The sequence below is a fragment of the Antechinus flavipes genome, chromosome 6, assembly GCF_016432865.1.
Source record: "Antechinus flavipes isolate AdamAnt ecotype Samford, QLD, Australia chromosome 6, AdamAnt_v2, whole genome shotgun sequence".
Lineage (NCBI taxonomy): Eukaryota > Metazoa > Chordata > Mammalia > Dasyuromorphia > Dasyuridae > Antechinus > Antechinus flavipes.
In genome coordinates, this window is record NC_067403.1 from 227,330,553 (window position 1) to 227,352,684 (window position 22,132).

At 42.8% G+C, this 22,132-nt stretch overlaps 1 protein-coding gene across 2 annotated transcripts; it reads left to right on the forward strand.

The window, feature by feature from the left end:
• The first annotated feature begins 35 nt into the window (after positions 1-35).
• Positions 36-20,832, forward strand: DEPDC7 (DEP domain containing 7). 2 transcript variants are annotated; one of them, XM_051965785.1, is made up of 9 exons: positions 36-165; positions 9,707-10,100; positions 10,835-10,965; positions 11,808-11,991; positions 14,958-15,169; positions 18,024-18,166; positions 18,257-18,382; positions 18,479-18,557; positions 20,498-20,832. In XM_051965785.1, the coding sequence occupies exons 1-9, from the start codon at positions 96-98 to the stop codon at positions 20,710-20,712; spliced, it is 1,554 nt and encodes a 517-aa protein (XP_051821745.1). In that variant the 5' UTR covers positions 36-95; the 3' UTR covers positions 20,713-20,832. The 2 variants fall into 2 exon arrangements, with proteins under 2 accessions (XP_051821745.1, XP_051821746.1); XM_051965786.1 differs by lacking the exon at positions 36-165 and adding an exon at positions 1,136-1,336.
• Positions 20,833-22,132: the final 1,300 nt, after the last annotated feature.

The following is a 22,132-nucleotide window of genomic DNA, read 5'->3' on the forward strand; positions in this document are numbered from 1 at the left end:
GAACTGTCGGGATCCCGCCCAGCGGCCGCGAGGGAGCCGGCTCGGGGGCGGAACGCTTATAGCCGTCGGGGCAGCCGCGGCGGCCGGGAGCAGCTATGTCCTCCGTGCGGGAGAAGGCGGCGGCGCTCCACATCTCTGCGCTCTACAGCCCCGAGAAGCCCCCAGGTGAGTGCCAGAGACCAACAGAGCGAGGGTGGGCGAGAGCGGGCTGCCGCCGGGGATCACTTACCCGCCTTCGCGGGCGGAGACGCTCCCGGCCGTTAGGCGCTTGATCCGCCAGCCCGCGCGTTGGTCCCTGGCCGGCTGCCGCGCCGCGGGGAGTCCTCGCCGGCTCGAGACTCGGGCAGCTCTCGCTGCTCTGGGTTCGCGCGCTGCCCCCGCCCCCACCCACGCACCTCTGCCCCCTTTAAGGGCTCGCGCCGCTGCCACCTCCCCGTCCGCTCGGGATTCTTTTAAAGGCTCTGGCGCTTCTTTCCCCTCTCCCGCCCCTAACTCGTGCGGCCGCCGCCGCCGCTTCCTCCCAACCCCCCAGCCCCGAGCTCGGGCCGCCACCTCCCCCTTTCCCGGAGCTCGCGCTCTTTGCCCCTTCCCGGAGCTCGCGCTCCCTCTCTTTGGCTCTCCGGCCCCTCCCCCGGCCCGGGCTCGTCGAGCTACTGAGCGAAGTGGGACCATTTGAGCGTCGCGTCCTGGTGAAGGACTTCGGGCCAGGGGAGACACTGAGCCCTGGCTGTTTCCCGCAACGCCCGCTCTGCGGCCTCACCTTTCCCTCCCTTCCCCCCCCCCCCCCCCGGGACTTCCCGGAGCACCCCGCCGAAGGACGAGTCCTGGGCGGCCGGAGGGACTCTGTGCAGCCTCTGGCAGCTCTCCCCGCAGCCCTCCACGTCCCAAAGTGTTCTTGGGAACACTAGCGGGCCACGGACGGGACGGTTTGCCGAGCGCCTTGTTCACTCCGTAGTGGTTTGTCTCAATGACAGGGCGCTCCCGACCCTGGCGAAGGACCCTGGTACACAATCAGCAGTTACGGTATACAGTTGGCAGTTACTAAGTGCGTGAGGGGTCCATGAGGCCGAGGTCCCGAGTCAGTGCCGTGCGCTGCCGAACGGCCGGCTTCGGGGCCTGCACGGCCCCATGGGCGCCGGCTCTGGGGGGCTGCAGGCTTGTCCGGCCGGCTGCCGGCCTCGGTCGGCGACCCCGCACTAACTCGTGGCGGGGGAGGATAGAAAAAGGCCCGAGCTGGACGCTTTGTCCTGCGTTACCCTCGCGACGATGGAGCCTGCCCGGCTAGCATCGGGTTTCCCGGGAGTCAGAATAAAACCAGCGCCTTCCTGTGGGCCAGGTGAGCTGCATCTTATCTTCTGCCTCCCTGTCCCCAAATAAGGCTCCGGTTGGCAAAGTTGGCCAGGTGCCCTCCTCTGGAGCCCCGGCCCGGGGATGCCTTAATCCCTGCAGAATTACCAACAAATGCGCACAGAAGAAAAGGTGCTTTGTGAGTCCTGATTTCCTGAGAAACATCTTTGAAAAGGCTTTTCCCCTGTATTTCAAGGGGATCCAGCCGCTGTGTACCCAAAAGTTCATTTACTCCTGCCTTAACGCCGGTTCTTAACTCGCATGTGGTGTTTGGAGAGTTGTTAGGAGTCTTTGTACTGGTTCCCCTCCAGTGGAGAGAGGAGGATGTTCTAACATCTTAACCTGCTTGGGAAGTGGCACAGGATCCATTCTTGTTGGGATGGGACTGTTGGGGATGGGAGGTCAGAGAAAATGTGTAATAGGAAAGTATATTTCAGGCTCCCTCACAAGTGCCTTGGGAAGCCCAGGTGCAGAGGGCCCCGGCTTGGGATCGCCTTGGGGGTGCCCTCTGGGGCAGTTCTTGGCTTGTACATGGTGTTGCCCACATCTCCACTCTGGGACAAAACTTCAGTCTCTGACTTGAGCCCAGCCAAGGGAGCTGGCAGTTCTTGGCCTGGTGCCCCTGATTCACTGGGCAAGCATCTTTGCCTCTGTTTCTGCATCCTGTTGAAAACTAAAATGCCGACTAGCCACTCTAGAGGAGGAGGGGATCCTTACTTGACTTCTGGTGGACTTCTTGATGAGCTCACTCAAGAAAAGTTCTTGTTTTTCAGATGAAACAGACCTCTCATTTTTTCAGGGAGGCAAGAAATTATCATTTATACTCATATTTATGTTGCACTTAAGTATGTTATAGTACACCCTATAAATCTGAATGTCTTTTAGTTTTCTTTGCTAGTTATGTTTTCAAATTCAGATTGCTCGTGGGGTTTTTGCTTTTTTTGGAGGGAGGAGGCTGGAAGAAGCTGCAAAAATGCTCCTCTTGGATTCAGTCTCTAACAATAGTCAGAATCTTCTAGAAGGTAGCATGTTACCTATTAATATAGTCAGGTTGTTCCTTGAATCTGAATAGTCTCACTTTTCTTGGGAACCCAAAGGGCTTCCCATATGTTCTCATTTACTTCCCTAAGCTTATCTTTTGTTGTTATTTCTTGTGTGACATGAATGGTTTTAAATGGCAGTACTTCCTAGGCACAAATGCTGTTTTCTGGAGTCTTTCTTTCAAAGCTGTTGTATTTATAATATGGATCCAGTCTTTGCCACAGACACCCCCAAATGTACACCCCTTTATTGGCAGGGGGCAATTAATGACCAGCAAAGGCTTTCATCCTCAACCCTAGTTAGTATTGGTAACTCACGATATTCCTAGCTTTTTAAACACTCGTGCTTGGTGCTGCCAGATTAGCTTCTTTACTAGGGGGACCATCTTTTTCATAACAGTTTCTGTGGTCTGTGGATTGTGGTCTGTAGAAAAAGAAATCAGGCTGGATTTCAGTCAGAGTAGCCTCTTTTCCTTTTGTGCTTCCCATTTTGGGCAGTGATTTTATGGCTTCTGTTGAGGTTCTGTGGGAGGCAAGGCTCTTTGTGATCTGAGCCTCAGTCCAGAAGCAGTCCTGCAGTAGGAGGATCAGCCAGCATGTGAAGTCAGAAGACATGCGCTCAAAGCATGACCTTGAACAAGGCATTGCATTTCCCTAGGACTCAGTTTCCTATCAAGAGTTTGTACTAGACTGTATTCAGTATTTTTTTTAGCTCTAACCCAGAAAAGGGGAAACAAGAGAGGATTGAGTCACAGCCAGCTTTGACCTTTGGTTTTGGCCAAATTTCTAATGCTGAAGAGGCTTTTTTTATTTAATGTGCTGTTATATGTACTCAAGGTGAGTGCATTGATTGTCTGAGGCCCCCACTGTCTGTTGCTGTATCCTGAGGTTGGGAACACAGCGGTAGTGATAGTGTTTGGTTCAGAGTGGTATGTGATGATGACTCAGGCATTACCTCTCTGGCCCTGACCCTTTGGATGGAAGGGACACTGACTCTGGAAGGCCAGGAGTTAAGGGGACATGAGTGTCTCCATGGGGAGCTGCCATCTCTGACAAGACCTGGGCAGTGACAGCCTCTGAGCAAGCCTCTGCCTTCTGTTTTCATCTGTAGAAGGAAGGGACTGACCAGGAGGCTTCTTGGGTCCTTACCAGTTCTAGATCCATGATCCCCTGGCCTGGTGGGACCTGCTGGAGGGTGTCCTAAACCATGCAGAAAGGAGGGACCTTCATAAACCATAATTTCACAATCCCCACATTCAGTTATGAGTCTGGGGAATCATACAGAAACTTGTCTTCTGACATAGTTAAATCTTGGCACACTCCCCATCTTGTGCTGGAGATGTGTTTTAAATTTCTTGGAAGTGAAATCCTAAAAAGAGATAAAAAGTCCGTATCATGAGAGCAACACTGAAAATAAAGTGTGTGTGAAAATAAAGTGGCTAGTGTGTATTTAACATGATAATCAAAGACTGAAACTTGGATTTTGATAGTAAACATTCTTTTCATTTATGCCTTGTTTCTGGCCTCTTTTCAGTCCTGTTTGATGTGGGATATATCGCAATCCTTAATTTTAGTAGAATATGGGTTTGGGGGGAGGGGTGGTATTAGATGAAAAGCAAGAGGAAAGCTAAGTAAGTATGTGGACGAGATGTCTGCACTCACCTATTGATGTCATTGTTGAGAAAACAGGTTATCCTGGTGTGGGTTTGGGCCTCTCCATTTGCCAGAGCATTGTGCATTAGGTATTAAGTATCTGCAGGAACATGACCTGGTTTGGCTCTGTAGGTGGTAGTGCTTAAGGGGAAACATCCCGGAATGCATTTGTTAGGAATTGGGGGAGAAAACCTGAAGGGATTGGACTGAGTTATTCCTGAAGAACTAAGGAAAAGCAGAATTTTTCTTTCTAAGTGCACTTCTTGTCCTAACCTGTTCTTTAATCTTATGTCCATCTAGCGGGTTATCCTGTACTTCCACACCTTTTAGGAACATTTGTTAATAAGTGGATATATTTTTCACCTATTCCACTGTACAGATTGGTCCATAAAGTAGAAGATCCCTCTTTTCCTCTCTGTTTTCTAACTGACCTCAGATTGGTAACTGTGTGTACTTGGTGTCCTAGCCCAAGAAGTGTGGCCAGGGAAGTCCATCCCCATGGAGACTGCTATCTCTAAAGCCTCTTTCAATAGAAGCCAAAAATAAAAAGCTTCAAAATTTGGGGGAGATTGAAAGAAGTGAAATGACCTGCTTGAGGTCATCCTGTCAGGTTTAGAACCCAGATGCTGGTTCTCCATCCATTCTTCCTCCATATCACAATATCTTCATAATTCTGCCACAAGCATCAAGGTGTCAAACTGTTCTCGTAAAGTAATTGTCTGAAATAAAGGCTACCTGTGTGGTCACTGTCCCCAGCGTGATGCAGTCAGTGTTTACATTGCTTCAGTGTGCTGCATTGATACCTTGGAAGTTACTTTTATCAGTTTCTCTTGGAGGGTTAATTAGGAGAACCTGAAAAAAAATTTACCAAAAATATGTAAGAAGTCATGGATGGGTTTTCATATATTGTCCTCATTGATTAGGATCACTGAAGCATTCTCTAGAATTCATACTGGAAATTGCTGAACATAGTTATTCAGATATTCATGGCAAGTATTTATTTGATATGGCTAAAACAATCTTCCTAATCATTTCAAAATGTAATGTTAGGCTTTTGGTTGAGATAAGGATTCTTTACAAAACAAGGAGATCACAAAAGGTAAAATAAAATAGAAAATGTTAATTAAAACACCTTTGTATTTTAATAAAATCAGTATTCCTTGAACAAGAACAAGAATTCTCTATCAATTGGAGAATAAAAGATTGGCAACATATCTTTGATAAAGTTTTGATATGCAAGGGAATAATTTGCAATGTTCAATTTATAGGGAATCAAAATAAATATAGAAGACCAAGCACCATTCCTCAGCAGATAAGTGGTCAAAGAAAATATTATACAAACATTTCTAAAAAAAGAAATTACAAACTATAACAATCATATGCCATAAATCATTAATAAGAGTAACATAAAACATATCTAAATAGAGAAACAGCTTTTAATTAGTAAGGTATCATTAATAAATTAGCAAAACTGAAAAAAATTGGGAATGATCAGTTTTGGGAATTTTGGGGAAAACAGCCATAGTAATACTCTGAAGCCATGGGTCAGTCTGGAAATTAATTTGGAATTTTCTTTAAAATGGGGCATTTAGATGGCGCAGCGTATAGAGCACCAGCCCTGAAATCAGGAGGACTTGGGTTCAAATATGACATCAAACACTTCACACTTCCTAAGTGTGTGACCCTGGGCAAGTCACTTAACCTCATTTGCCTCAGAGGGAAAAAAAGAATTTAAATGTTTGACCCAGAGATTCCTTCCATAAGGAAGCAAGTCATTGAAAACCTCCATGGACCTTTCGCCTCCATCAAAGATTCACTGGGCTTAGGGAATAGACCTGGGATTTCATGGATGTAGGAGAGTATTTCTTCTGTAGGATGGTCGGTCCTGCTTTTCTGTGATAAAGTAGATGCTGGTGATTGGAGAAAGACTGCCCAAGTCTGGGGCATGGAAGTACTGAAATAATGTCCTGCTGTGAACCAGGAGGAATTCAGAGAGGCGTGGGAAAGGGGGCAGCTGAAGCAGAGGGAAGTCACCAGAACCTGGAAAACAGACATGGGTTGCAATTGCAGCAATGAGAACAAGTGAGCTGCCCAGACCCGGTGACTGCTGTCCATAATGGCAGAGCTGCAGGAAGTCTCCTTCCTGCTTTTTTTTTTTTTTTGGGGGGGGGGGAGGGAGGAGGAGGAGTAGAGGTCACCAACTAAGGGCATGAAATGATGAAGTGAATATGCTGTCAGACCATTGATGGTTTTACTGAACTTTTTTTCTGTTAGTATTTTGTTGCTTGAAGTGTTCAAAATAATGTTACCTTTGGGTATTTGAAAAGTTTATAGGTGTGTGTGTGTGTGTGTGCGTGTGTGTGTGTGTGTGTGTGTGTGTACAGCATAAAGCTCATTATATGGGATGAATAATTGTTCCTAGTAAAAACAGGGCAATCACTAGCAGCTCCATGACAGATTTGTCCTAAATGAATGGTGAAATCATTTAATGAATGTACCATTTGTACTGAATTGTATAATAAAAGATTAATTCCAGTGAGCCATCTAAAATTTAACATTCTGTTATATTAAATGGAGGTCTCTGAAGTGTCCACATAAAATACATAAGATACCATAAGCATAAGTTCCTTCATCCCAGGAAAAATCAAAGAGAATTGGCCCAGAGGTAGCTAGCTCCTGTTTATAAAAGAAAAGCTTCCCAAAAGTCAGAATGCCACTGGGGGGTGAAGAGAAAGTGGATTCCCCTTTCTGGAGAATCTCAAGTTAAGACCTGATTTGGTGGCCACTTGAGTGTTGAATTCAAGGGTTTCATTGGCAAAAAGCAACTTGCCTAAATGGGTAATTATCTAAAACTAAGAGAATTAGGTGAGGGTGAGTTTGTAAGGGATTTCTAGTGATTTCTGCTCCCTTCCATATACCACCATAGAGACTTGTCCAGTCCAGCTAGCATATGCATGTTACTCTTCCTTATATACTTCCTCTCTACTCACACCATTACCATGACCTGGCTTCCAGCCTAGAATTCACTGTTAAACCATGGCCTCTCAGCTCAAATGCCAGGACCTACATGATGATCCTCCTGAGGTAATTGATTAATAAGGCTTGTTAAATGGTGGATTTTGGACATGCTTCTTGACTAGACTCTGTTCTTTTGACTTCTTTCTAGCTTAGAACCTTCTCTCTTGACTGTGCTTTCTTCTTGTGTAACACAACACCTTCATCCTACCAGAAAGAATCTAGTAGCATGGGTAAATGTACTTTAAATTTGGAGGAAAATTGGAAATGGAACCTTGAAATAGCTCCCTTTGTCCTTAATGCCTCTCCCCTCAAAAACCCTTCTAATATATTTCATTAAATATCAGTTACATGTAAAAAATTAAGTTTCTTTTTAATTTTGAGTCCTAAGTTTTCTTTTTTCTCTCCCTCTTGAAAAGGCAATATGTACATGTAAAGTTATATAAAAATATATGTTAGCCCTGTTGCAAAAGAGAACAGATTTAAAAAAAGAATATTTTTAAATGATGCTTTAATTGCATTCAAACTCATGAATCAGTTTGTTCTTTGGAGGCATATAACATTTTTATCATAAGTCCGAATTTTCTTAGGTCTTTTTATTGTTGAGATTAGTAATTGTTCACAGTTGATCATCCTACAATAATGCTGTTACTTGTACAGTGTTCTGTTGGTTCTGCTCACTTCACATCACTTCATACATGTCTTCCCAGATTTTTCTGAAACCATCCTACTTATTATTTGTTACAGCACAATTGTATTCCATCACAACAATATGCCACAATTTGTTCAGTCATTCACCAAGTGATAGGATTCTCCTCAATTTTCAATTCTTTGCTACTGCAAAAAGAGCTGCTCTAAATATTTTTTGTGTATATAGGTCCTTTTCTTTGATCTCTGGGATACTGAACTACTAGTGGCATTACTTGGTCATAGGGTATATACAGTTTGGTTGTCCTTTGGGTATGGTTCTAAATCATTCTCCAGGATGGTTAAATCAGTTCACAACCCTAGCAACAGGGCATATTAGTATCACAATTGAAAAAAAAATTGCATTGCTTCTGCTTATAGTTGGCCAGGTCCTAATGTCTTTGAGTTTTGTCAAGGCCAGTTGGTCAGTCCTAATCTCATTCAGTCCCGTAGCAGTTTCCCCTGCTACCTAAAGACGGATGACCCCCAGATCCCTAGGTCTGGCTGTCCCTTTTTTCTTGAGCTCCAGAGCAGAAAGTGTCCTAAAGTTCTTTCAGAACAAACAACTTGTAATACAGGATGTAGAGAGCTGAGCCTCCACCACGCCCCCCAACCATCTCTTCCTTCTGGTTTCCTTCTCGGTTAAGACAGCTTTTGCTCTCCAACATTCCCAGGCTTGGGGTTGGTTCTCATTCTCCTTTCCTCTGAATCTGTCTCAAACTTTCCATCCATGATAACGAGGACAGAGACCCGTTCCACTGCTGCATTTCAGAGCTGCCCCATCCTTAGACTTCCCTCTGCTTCCTTTGGTCTCCAGTGCAGCCTCAGGACTAAGCCAAACGCCGAGCCCCTCTTGTTCTTATGGTTATGGTCAGGGATGTTCAGCGGCCCGTTACTTGCCAGGTCCAATCCAGTTCCTTTTGCCTAGCATTGGAGATCTTCCACAGCGATCCTCCTGTACTCTCCACTGGAGCCAAGCTGGATAATCCTCCGGGTTCGGCTGGGCACACCTGGCTCTTTGCAGCCGCAGCCTGTGCCAAGGCTTATGGGCCTGTTTGCTTTCCCGACACCCAGGCTAGCCGCTTAATACTTCTTGTTTATTAAAGGCCAGCTTGCTCGCTCCTGTGCTCTGAAGCCTTTCTTCTCCTCACTGCCAAGCTGCGCTTTCCAATCTCCGTGCCGTGTTCTCCTTGGGCAGAGTCAAGATGATTTGTTCAAATTCTACTCTGGACACTTTCTAGCTCTGTGGCCCAGGGAAGTCTCTGAGACTCAGTTTCCTCATTTGTAAAGTGAGGATAATAACAGCCCTACCTCATAGAGCTGCTGTAAGGATAAATGATTGAAGACTCAGTAGTGGTGATTATTGTTAGTACTCTTCCCATCCTGCTGCCATAACTGGGGCAGCAGTGTCACAGTGGATAGAGCTCTCGGCCTGAGGTCAGGAAGTGTGGCCCTGGGCAGGTCCCTTCTGCTTGTCTTAGTTTCCTCTCCTCTGTAAAGAGAGCTGGAGAAGGAAACTGCAAACCACCCAGTATCTCTGCCAAGAAAATCTCAAATGGGATTGTGAGGAGTCAGAGGATACGAACCACATCCGGTGTAATTGTTGTGTATTACAGTTATCTTCAGTTGTGTCTTATCTCCAAGCTCCTTGAGGGCAGGGAGTATTATCTAAACTCTTTAGATTTTTGCTTTGCATGTAGTTGGCTATTAAATGGATGTGGATGATTATCCCTAGCATAGAATTACAAAGTCAGAACTGCAAGTCGGAGAGAGCAGAGATGAATTAAGACTAAGCTGCCGTCTCCTGGCTATTGACAGGTTCTAGGACCATTCCGTGTTTTTCCCACAATACTAGCTCTTCACCTTACTCATGGCTGGTCCTATAGGTGACTTTGCTTTGCAGGTGTCATTGGTGGGCGCTGTCTGCCCATAATCTCAGTTGCTCTGTTCTTTTTCACTGCCAGGTTTCAGCGTGGCCCAGAAGCCTTTTGGGGCCACGTATATCTGGAGCAGCATTATAAACACCCTTCAAACAGAAGTGGAAGTCAAAAAACGAAGACACCATTTAAAGCGGCATAATGACTGCTTTGTGGGCTCTGACGCCGTGGATGTTGTCTTCTCTCATCTAATTCAGAATAAATTTTTTGGAGATGTGGATATTCCTCGTGCCAAAGTTGTCCGAGTCTGTCAGGCATTAATGGACTACAAAGTGTTTGAAGCAGTCCCGACCAAAGTGTTTGGAAGAGACAAACGGCCGGTGTTTGAAGACAGCAGCTGTAGCCTGTACAGGTTCATAGCTGTCCCTGACCAAGAGGCTGGACAGTCAGGGAAAGAGAACAGAGAGTGTACACCTTCCAGGTTTGTGGCGAGGTCCTCAGTCAGCTGGGGGGGGGGCGGGGAGTCAGACTCTTTTTTAAATAAGAAGAGAAGGGGGGGTGGACATGGTGGTCTTTTTGCTGCATTTTTTTTAAAATCGTGGACCTGTGAGTAGTCTCATAAAGAGGAATTATTGAACTTGGTACTGAACTATGGTATTGGTGTAATGTTTATAATGCTTAAGGGGAAAATTTTATGAAAAGTATTTTAAAATGAAATTAATTTTCCTAAAATGTGTTTGACTTTGGAAGGAGTTTAAATTTTGCTTGGCAAGTAAAGCCTAAGTTTGAATCTTCAGTTGAGATGAGTGAAATAGCATGTCTTTAAATATTTTCAATTGCTAAAATATATGAAAGTAACAAATGTATTAGAAACTTTTATCTTTGATCACATTGTTTATCTTTGTAGCCTTCAAAGCCAGTTTGAGAATGAAGATGCCAAACAAAGAACTTAGGAGGTGGATTAGGGCAGTAGCACATTTTCTGCGAAGTACTTAGAAAATACTTGCTAAATTGTGGCAACTCAGAAATTGGACTAATGGTGTAATTGCTTTAAGCTTGGAATCAATTCCCTGTTCTACTGCTCTTAGACAACGAGCTGGCAGTGCAAAAAAGACCAGTGAGCAGGATGTAGCCAAGGTGCAGCTTATACAATTGAGGAGGGTGGTTGTAGACAATTTTAAATACTGATTCTGAAATTACATCTTTTGCTTTAAGATATGAGAAGACACCATTCTCTAATTCATCTGCTTTGAAATCAACAAGTTTAGAGGACCTGTGGGAAAATCTGAGTTTAAAACCTGCTAACTTCCCTCATATAAATATCTCTACAAATTTGTCTCCTCAAGGTAAGCTTAGATAATGCATGCTGAGAAAAAAGAACATGTTTTAATAGGATTAGTTATTTTTTTTCCTTATGAATGTTGTCTGTTTGATATTTTCCTAGTCTTTCATGAGAAATAGCTCAGAGAGATCATTGTGTTGAAGTTGTTTGTATTTTTCAGTTCTGATAGAAGTCTATTATCTCTTCAAAGCATAAATCAGTGAAACCATTCTTGGAGAATACTGGCTGCTGTTATATTGGCTGGCAGAGAGTCAAAATTGAAGTCTTATTTTACATGCAACTTTGTTAATTATAACTTAATGATACAAATTAATTATAACTTCAATGCTTTCTCAAATATAAATATTTTCTTTTCAAATTCTGATAGGTGTAAAATAAACTAAAAATGTGTATCACGATCCTATTCTAGGATTTAGATTATTATTCTCTGGCTTACTAGTTTACTTGTCTGTCAGTGGAATGTAGCATAATGAATTTCCTCCCTCTAGCAGAGTTGTAGAAACCCCAAGTGGAATAATCTGCAGCCAGTAATTCAGAGCTATTTTTTAGTTTCAATGAATCATTCTTTCTTCCAAAGTCCTTATTAGCATAAGTTATGTGACTTGATCTCTTATCTGACAGATTGGACAACCAGAATTCTTTACATTCTTTGTGCTGTAGAAAGCAAAGCCTATTCTCCTACACGGTAAACAAATCATTAATTGTTCCCCCTTTCTTTGAAGAGAGCATTTTGTAAGGTTAAAATCTTTTAATGACCATTAACTTATTGACATAAGTCTTACCAAGGAAATATTGTGGTGACCATTTGAATTCGTAATAGTAGTTATTGCTGTTTTTCCTGTGTAGTTATTAATGAAGTATGGCGAGAAGAAACCATTGGGCGCCTATTACAGCTTATAGACCTCCCCCTCCTCGACTCCTTACTTCAGCATCAAGAGATGGCCCCCAAGGTTCCTAAGGCACAACCAGATTTGATCAACACCAGTAACTATTTGGACCGAGGAGTTCTCAAGGCCTATAGTGACTCACAGTATGTAAAAATGTTGATAACTTTGAGAGTATTTGTAAATCAGAATAGAATTCCGTGTAGTTACAACAGATATGATGGGTCATTGACACATATATCTGTAATTTTCTCTAATTCTGTCATTAACTTGCTTTGTGGCTTCAGGTAACTAATACTCAGTTTCTGTTTTTTAGAGTTCTAAATCTGATTTCTATTCCACATATAGATAATTCCTGATTAACCAAAGGGAGTTATACTTGGCCATCTAGCATTCTCTCTTACCATATAAGTCAGCCTGCCTTGTTCTTAGGCTGTGAGCAACCTCGAACCACACTTAATACTCTGAAGGCAATGAACTTCATTGGCTGAATTTTTTTTCTACATTTGCTTGTTTAGTTTTACCAAGATTCTTAAAGGAAGATTTGAACTAAGAGAATTTCATAAATTCCTAACAAGTTTGCCATTTTATAGCAGGATTTAATTGAAAATAAGTTCTTAGGTTTTTAGCATTCAACAAACATTATTAAAACACTTAATATTTCAAGGGCATTGCTAGCTCTATACAGAAGTTAGTCCTTGCCCTCAAAATGCTTACTATGTTTCACTAGAACATTAGACAATTTTTTTTTTTTTTTTTTTTTTGCTGAGGCAATTGGGGTTAAGTGACTTGTCTAGAGTTACACAGCCAGAAAATGTTAAATGTCTGAGGCAAGATTTGAACTCAAGTCCTTCTGACTTCAGGGATAGTGCTCTATTCACTGTGCCACCTAGCTGCTCCCAATAGTCAATCTTTATTTTATTTTTTTTTAAGCCCAGTTAGAAGAATTTGGCTGGTTGTAATCAATCTTATGTATGCCATATATCAATGAATTTTTTTTTTAACAGTTAAATAGCAACAGAACCAGACCTGGTCCATCCATATCATTCATGTTCACCATGTTGTAGGCAACTGTATAACATGAGACCCCATTGGTCACATCTGGTCATTATTATAGCATGGCCACCTACCTGTTTTTCCAGTCCTAGAGTCCTCTGGAAAAGAGGCATTGTAAGCAGTAATCTTGTTGCTTGTGTTTTGCTGCCTTTGTCAACCATCCATCTTTCCAATGATCCTTGGGCCACCTGCAATTTTGATTCTTTGAAGGTGTGATACAGTGTCACCAGAAAAATACTGTTGTTTTGTAAAATGGGTTTGGGTTTTAGGGAATAAGTTGTCATTGTTATCATTGCACAATTTCACAAATTGGTTCTCGCTTGATCCTTTCCTCCATTTGATTTTGGATACAGTTCTCATGCTTCTGCCTTGTCTTTCTGTGATGTGTGTATTGGTGGACCAGCTCAACAAGCCCTCCATCAAACTGCATTTCATAGGATGAACCTTAAGCATATCTTGAGTATTCATTAAATTCTCAGGGTCATTAATGGAGATGTATGGTCATTAGCTAATTGGTATCTTCTTGATTTCCTATTTGAATGAGTACTGATAATGATTTTTCTCCTGGCAGCATGTCCTTACATTTAGTTCCTTACAGTTGTTACTTCAGCAGCATGGATCTTTTCTTCCTGGAGTCAGTGGAGTCCTATATGCTTCCTGTCTCTCTTTCTTTCTTGACATTTCTTCTTCCTCGGGCTACTCATAAGGTACCACCCTCCTGCTTATCCAGACACGATGAGCCCACTGTCATGGATGAACAGATGTTTATTATTTTTATCCATGTTTTGTCTTTTTATTATAATTTTAATGGATTATGGTCTCATCTGGGCCTTGGGCCAAGTTTTCTGCAGACTCTTTGTTTTGCCATCACTTCCTTTTCTTGTCTCTCAGCACCCTCTTCTGTAAATTCTTCCAGTGAGTTTAGTGATCGACCTTGTTCTGTATACTGCTATATCACCCTTGCCTAGCTGAGGCAATTCTTGGACTTTGTTGAGTCTCATCCTCATGGCAGACTTTATTTAAACTTGCATAGAAGGATTCAGCACTAATGTTATCAATATCTTTTTTTAAAAATTTGTATCCCCGTTTGAGAATAAAGAGGCATGATTAACTTGTTTAAGCCAAATTACAATGGTTATACTGTGTGCCATTTTACCCTTTTAATTTGGTGGTTTTCAGTCTTTGTTCTAGCCAATTGAAGAACTTTGCAAGGGCAGAAATGACTCCCACACTGCTAATCAGTTGTTTTCTACCATAAGCCATTTCCATTCTCTCTAATGTTTGGTACCTTCTGACTTTGATCTTGAATAAAGTATTCATAATATAAATTCAACATTTTTGATCAGCTTCCCTTTTATTTAACTTTTGTGTTAATGTCAATACCTAACAATTTATCACTTTAATTTGAGAGGTCTTATAGAGTTCTTCATAGGGTTATTCTTCATAGTTCATTCATTTACACACAACCCTTCCTTTTTTTAAAAAATAACAAATGAAGTTAATATATTTATCTTTATGGCAGGTTTTTTTTTGCTTGTTTTAATAAGCAATGCAAAGCAAAATGACCAGGTGTCATATAAAAATCTTGTTGCTCTTTGAAAGGTGATAAAGTTTTTTGATGTGCCTTTCCAAGAACCTGTGAACCTCCTTCCATTTCTCTCTCTCTTCTTTATTTTCTGACTTAGTCATAGTAAGAATACAAATATTAGGAGGATCCTGCTCCTTCTCTAGAATGTTGACTTAGAGGGCCAAAATTGAAGTGGAAGGAGGCGGCATACCAGATTCAAGGCCCCTTTGCACTTTCTACTGGCTGTCTGGCATTGTACCAGTTGAGGTTTTATCACTTGGTCGTGTGCCTGTTGGTGGTGAGCTTCTCAGGGTGGCTGGGCCGGTTCCCAGACAGCAGCCGCAGTCTGCATCAGGAGCAGATGCCCATCCTTTCAGCCAGAGCCTGAGCTCTGCTGGCATAGCCTCCCCACCCATGAGGAAGTCTCAGAAGGAAAAATCTCATGTACTTACTTAGTCTTGTAGTTTTTAATAATATCTGCTTTTCTAGGGATGATGAATGGCTCTCCGCAGCAACTGACTGCTTAGAATACCTTCCAGACCAGATGGTGGTGGAGCTAAGCAGAAGTTTTCCAGAGCTACCAGACAAAGGAGATGTGTGGAAAGCACTCTTATTTGATACCATAAGTAAATACTACAACAATAGGGAACCTCTTTTAAATCACTTATTTGAAATCCACACGGGGATTGCAGAACTCCTAGGTAAGCAAAATCTTGATAGTCTTTGTATTTTGGTCTTTGACAAGAAAAAAAAAAAATGAATTTTTGGATGAATGGTTTTAACATCAAACAGATTTTAAAGCTGATATGGTAGATAGGTTTAAATCAACCTAGAAAACTACCCATTCAAATTCCTTTATTTTAATAACAAAAGCTGGTTTGATATGAAACCTGCATCTTAATTTCAGACAGCTTAGAGCAGAAATTCTACATGTTCCTTTCAAACTTGTGCCACTTGTTCACACTCTCTTTTAGGCTCTTTTGGGCATTTTTGCAATGGCCTTCCTTTTTTGGCACCATTACTTATGAACTCCCATCTCCTTTGGCCACACCCCTCAATTAAAAACATGGGAGAAGAAGGGGAAAAGTTTTTAAATCCTTTTAAAAAATAAGTCAGATTAAGTTCAAGTGAATCCATATCAAAGCAGTCATGGCCAAAAAATGTATCTCTGGTCCTCTCTGCTGCTGGATATTTCTGATTGAATGTTCTGGAGGCATCTCAGACCCAACAGGTTCCCCCAGAATAGAATTCATTCTCATCCCTCCTTAGCCACTTTTCCCCCAAAGTTCTTGGTTTTCATGGAGACACCAGCATCCTCCAGTTAACCCTGGGACTCATCCTCTCTCACCTCTTGTTGGGCAGTTGTCAGGTCTGCCTGTTTCTACCTCTAGACCATTTGTCCCCTCACAAAGCCACCATACTGGCCTGGGGCTTTTCCCTACTCCAGGATATTTCTAATACAGCTGTCAAAGGAATTCTGTAAGCACAGGCCTGGCCATCTCATCTCCTACTCTAGCCTAGCTTTGTAGTCCTATACCTCCTCCTCTTCCTACATTCTAACTCACTTCTGGCTAACCTTCCTTGTACAACCCTCCATCCCCTTCTCTGTACCTTTGTACCAGATTGCTTTCCTGTTGGGATGACATACCCTCTCCCTCCATCCTTCACACTATTTGACTGCTAGTGACATTCTTTAAAAAATTATTTGTTTTATTTCATATATGTTTTAATATGTAAATTCTATATCTCCTGACAGAATGTAAGGTTTGGATGAGGGCAGAACATTGTTTCGGTTTTTTTCTTTCCATTTTCAGTGCCTAGCAGCTTTAAGTGGCACATAGTTCTTTAAAGATAAATGCTTGTAATTGATTAAATGACAGTTTCAGTGACTTAAAGGTTTTCTTTTTCTAGAGGGAAAAATATCTAGCATGATGAAATTCCCAATTACAACAAATTCTTTTAAAAACCTGATACAAGCTAAAAAAAATTAATTTAATTTTAGTAGTGGTAGTTTTCCCCTATCATAAACCATCATTCCTTGAATTTTCCCTTAATTATACATATGCATGCTTTCCCTTTGTATCACTTGCTCTCAGATTGTAGATGTGGTTTTCCACAGCAATTATTTTCCAAAAGAATACATAACAAAATAATTACATTTATACTGGGTATAGCTCAGATGGACTTATCATTCTGTTATTGAAACCCAAATTATGGGATCAGCCCCAAATTGGTCTTATGACCCCAGATGATACCACTCACAGTGACTTGCAAATTGCAACTATATAATTAGAAGGAGAGATTATTATAAATCCATCATTTCTTGGAAAAATAAAACATATCCTTTACTGATACTAAATCGATAGCTTCCTCTTCATATATTAAATGTCTTCTGAGAGACTAGAAGTAGTATGTCAATGTACATTTTAAGTTTAGAATATGATGAAATACTTCCTTTTAAATTTCATTTGGATTAACTGGGAAAAAATTGAAATCAGAGTCTAAAGGGGAGTTTGTATTCACAGTATCACACTATTTTATTTGTTCATGGTTGTTGGTGCAAAGGGCCACAGTTCTCTTGTCCTTGGCCCCACAGTCACTCTTTGGAGATGATTCACTGGACTTACCCTTTTATCCCAGAGGACCTTTGAGCTTATTAGGAAGAGGCCTTAGAGACAAGATACACATGAAACCTGTGGGGTCGCAGGTCATTCTGACATTGGGCCCAGAGCGGGAACTCACTGTAGGCTTGGACTCCCAGCTATCCTCCGCCCAATGACCAGCCAAGAGCTGAGAACCTGGATGTCCCCCTCCACGGAGGAGGAGCCGGGGACACTAGTGCTTGTGGCCTGGGGGAGAGGGGGTATATTTGCTGAATCAAGACAGACCCAGCTGGGATCCCATCAAAGGAGTGAGATCAATAAAGAGAGAGAATGTGTGTGTGTGTGTGTGTGTGTGTGTGTGTGTGTGTGTGTGTGTGTGTGTGTGTGTGTTGGGGGCGGGTCACTGGGTGGCAGATTCAGAATCACTTCGACATGAGGGAGGACAGGCCCCAGCCCCTTGAGGGTCAGTCCCTGTGAGGTTTCAGATCCTGTTGGTGTGACACGGGACAGATTGTCCCACCTGCGAGAGCCCATTTGTTATGTGCAGTAAAAAGAGCCCTGGGTCCAGATTATCATGATGATGATAAAGAACCACTGGGGGCTCTGGAAGCCAGTCCAAGCCTGACCAGTGTTGGTCCTTCTGTGACCTTGGACAAACCCCTCAACTTCCCACAGCCCTCAGGGTCCTCCTCCTGGGCACAATGAGGGGGTGAGCTAGCTGGCCCCGGCCCCTTGTGCAGACCTTGGACCTCTTGAATGTCGGGTGAGTGGGTCATCGCTCCTGTCGGGAACTGCTAGGGGAAGGGCCTGGGTCCCCCTCAAAGGAGCAGCTGCTTTTTGTGGAAGGTGGTACTTTTTAATGTCAGCTTGAGGTGCCTTGGTGTTCTTTTTTCATTTAAACGGGTGTCACCTTTCTGTGGTTTGTAAAACTCATTTATTCTCTTGGTTAAAGTGAATGGGAAGACAGACAGAGCCCTAGAGGTCACCCAGCTCTGTCTGAAGCTGTTGGATCCCAACAGGAGAGAGGAGTTTCGAAGACTGCTGTATTTTATGGCCATCGCAGCGCGCCCTTCTGAATTTAAGTTACAGAACGAGGTAGGTTCTGGCCTGTGGGCGTTTCAGGGATCGTGAAAACAGTGCCAGGAGGGGCTAATCCTGTTCTCTCTGCACTTTGGCTTTTCGTAGAGCGAGAATCGGATGGTTGTGAAGAGGGTGTTTTCTAAAGCGATTGTAAATAACAAAAATTTATCCAAAGGCAAAAAGGATCTTTTGGTGTTGTTTTTAGTGGACCATCAAAAAGATGTTTTTAAGGTAAGCTCTGAAAGTGGCTGAACTGAGAAAGCCATGGGGGAAGAGGGAAGGAGAGTCAGGTGAAAGGCTTGAATGCTGTCCATTTTGTCTCTTAAGATCCCGGGAACGCTTCACAAAATCGTCAGTGACAAACTCATGGCCATACAGGGAGGAAGAGATCCAGATACACACACAGGTAATTCAGAAATTGACCTGCTGTAGGCGGGCATGCTTTTATTGAGATATTTAATTTTATTAAGCAACCTTTGTGCCAGACACTGGGCTAAGCACTGTGGGTATAAAGAAAAGTGAGAGACCCTCCCCTCAAGGAGCTCACAGTCTATGAGGAGACTGTTGCAAGTAAATCTGTCTGAATAAACTCCATAGAAGAATCAATAGGAAATAATAGACAAAGGGAAGCACCTGCAATTAGGAGAGGTTAGGGAAGGTTTGCTGATGGAGGAAGGATTTTAGCTGGGACTTAAAGGGAGCCAGAAAGGTCAGGGGTCAGAGCAGATGGGGAGAGCCTTCCAGGGAAAGGGTCAGCCCAAGAAGAATAGCCAGACCCAAGTGAGGTTGTTTCTGGAGCTGTCAGGACGCCAGGTCATTGGATGGAACAGAATGAGTTGGCAAATAAGGTGTAAGATGGCTGAAAAGATGGGGGGGGTAGAGATAAAGGGTTCTGAATGACAAACCGGGGATCTTGTGTTGGATCCTGGAGACATAGGGAGCCAGTGGAGTTTATTGAATAGGGGATGATATGGGCAGACTGCGGTTTAGGAAATTCACTGGTGGATTGGATAGGGGGTGAGTTGGAATGGGGAGACCCCTCCCCAAGCAGCTATACAGAAGTCCAGGCATAGAGATGATGAGGGTCTGCACCAGGAGACAACGTCAGAGGAGAAAAGAAATTCAAGAAATGTTACAGAGGTGAAATCCAGAGTCCTTGGCAACAGTGTGGCTCTTGCTGGGGAGTGGGGAGTCAGAGATAGGAGTTAGTTGAGTGTTTTGTGAGCCGGAGGGAGCCAGAGGATGGTTTTTCCCTCTTCAGGAATCCAGGGGAAGGAGGGGTAAAGAGTTCTGCTTCAGATCTCCCGAATTTAAGGTGTTGATTGAACATCCAGTTTGGAGATGTCTGAAAGGCATTTGGACATATGAGAGGGGAAGTCAGCAGAGAAATTGGGTCAGGATGGGTAGATGTGAGAGTCGGCAGTATAGTTAGCAATGGTAATTAAATACATAATGGGGCTGATGAGATCACCACCTGTGGTGCGGAGGGAGTAGAGGAGAGGCCCAGGATGGACGGGTCCTATGGAATACCTTTGGGTAGAGGGAGTGATCTGGATTTGGCAAGAGAATCAAGGAGTGTCCCCCAGACTTAGAGAGATGAGTATCAAGAAGGAAGGGGGCTTCATGGTATGGGGATCATGGAGAAGTCAAGGAGAGTGAAGATGGAGAAAAGCCCACTGACCTTAGCACTTAGAGGCCATTGGTAACTTGGTGGTTTCAGTGGAACGATCAGATTGGGAAGGGCTTGTTAGAAGAAAGTGAGAGGAGAGAAAGTGGGGGCACCCAGTGGCCTTTTAGAGAAGTTTAGCCACAGAATGTCTAAGAGATATAGGAGAGGAGGGAGGAGGGGGAGGGATCCAGGGAAGGTATTCTTTAGGATGAGGGACACGTGAGCATGTTTGTAGGGAGGCAGCCAGGAGACAGGGAGAGACTGAAAACAAGTGAAAGAGCTAGGATGGCAGGAGGGGAGGGAGGAGGAAATGGCGGCAGAAGGCACTTCTGATCAGAGAAGAGGGAGCTCTTGGTCACTGACCTCAATTCTTTCAATCAGATATGAGGGGAAGTTCTCAGCTGGAGAGCGTGGGGAGCGGGGAGCAGGAGTGTAAGGAGTTATGGAAAGCTTTGGAAGACCAGCTTCCTGAGTTGGAGGGACCCCAGCCCCAAAAGGAGAAATGGCTCAAAGTTTGAGGTCCAAGTTTGAGGTTTGTGAGTGCTCAAGAGTTAACTTGTTTTAAAGGAGCTAGGGCAAAGTTTACACATCATTTTATGAAATATTGCCTGAATGGCATATTTCTTTGATTAAAGAAAAAGCTGAACTTGACTAAAAATGTCTTCCTTTTGTTTAAGGCTATGTTTTCTGCCAAAGACATGACTCTAATGAATATTACAGCAATGCTCAGAAAGCCACTAAGGAAGAGCTTTTATCTTTGTTAAAAACTATTGACGAGGACTCAAAATTATCTGCCAAAGAAAAGAAGAAGTTGTTGGGTCAGTTTTATGAGAGTCATCCAAATATCTTTGTTGAATATTTTGGAGACAGAGTTTCAAATATTTGTATATAGTTTGTCAATATGAGAGTGTGTATATCTGAAAATAAAATTTATAATCTATATTGTAAGTTTTGAAATGTTGTTTTTTAAGAAAATATGAGACTGTGATAAATAAAATAATTGCTTCTATAATTATATCTCATATGTGTCTGAAACTTAACATGAACTTGTGAAGTCATATTAAGCAGAATGTTTTGGCCATGATTTTTTAAGGTGAATTTAGAATTACTGCTCCCCTACAGAAGGTAAAAATCAGGATGTCTCTGAAGTTGATGAGTGACCACTAAGAAAGCTCTTGGAAATATTCTGAGAGCTCAGGCCAAGAGGCATCTTCACAAAATGCGTTCAGTGGAGAATGGGGAAAAAATGGGTTCTCTGTTCCCATCCTGGAGATCTTAGAGTATGCAAAGTGCTTTGTTCACAGGGATCATAGTCACATCTTCCAATATTTATCGTGACCACTTTTTACCAGACACTTCTGCCTAGCGATGGAGAAGTACCAAAGTTCCCTTGTCCCCAGTACTAAGAAGCCCACATTCTATGGGAATGGGAGAGAGATGTGGTCAGAGACAAGCACATACAAGATAGAAAATGTAGATATATAGAGACAAAATAAACACAATTTAGGGGAAATGAGAAAAGGCCTCTTGAAAGAGATTAAAGCAAGGTTGGAAAGCTCCTAGGAGAGGAAGAGCTTACCCAGTGTGGACCTCTGCCAAGACAGCGGAGTAGGAAGGAGAATGCCATCTCCCAGCCCAAGGAAGCCAGTCTGGCTGCAAGATAGCCTACTATTAGCCATTGCAAGGGGCTCTCCAGGCCAGGTAAACAATAATGTAAATACTAATGTAATGTAAAAAATTATTAATAAAATAATCAGATACTAACGGAGAATGGATGGTTTGAAAAAAGGGATGAGAGGAGAGGTGCAGAGATGAATTATAGGGCTATTGCAGGAGCCTGTACCAGGCAAGTTTTGGTGTTAGATGGACAAGACTTTGGTCACTTATTGGATATGGGGAGGAAGTGAGAATGAATAGGATAAACTTGGGTGACTGTGATAGAACTATGGAATTTAAGAAGAAAAAGATGGGTTCTCTTGGACAGGTAGAGCTTGGGATTTCTATTGGCCATCCAAGCAAAGGGGCCAACCAATACAACACATCATAGCTGGAAGGAGCTTTAGATACCATCCACTATATCATCCCCTTCTTGCCCAAATGAAAGAAATAACTTGGGGCAAATTATTTCAGAATTGGGACTCAAATCCAAGTTTATTTCTCTTAAATACTGTAAGAGAATTTATTACTCATTTTTAACTTGCTACTCATACCACTTAGGGTTCTTCTGAGTGAAAATTGTATTTTCAGTTTAAATTTCAATTGAAAATGCAATTTTTATCCATATTTCAGAAAGTAAAGTTCTTTCTAAATCT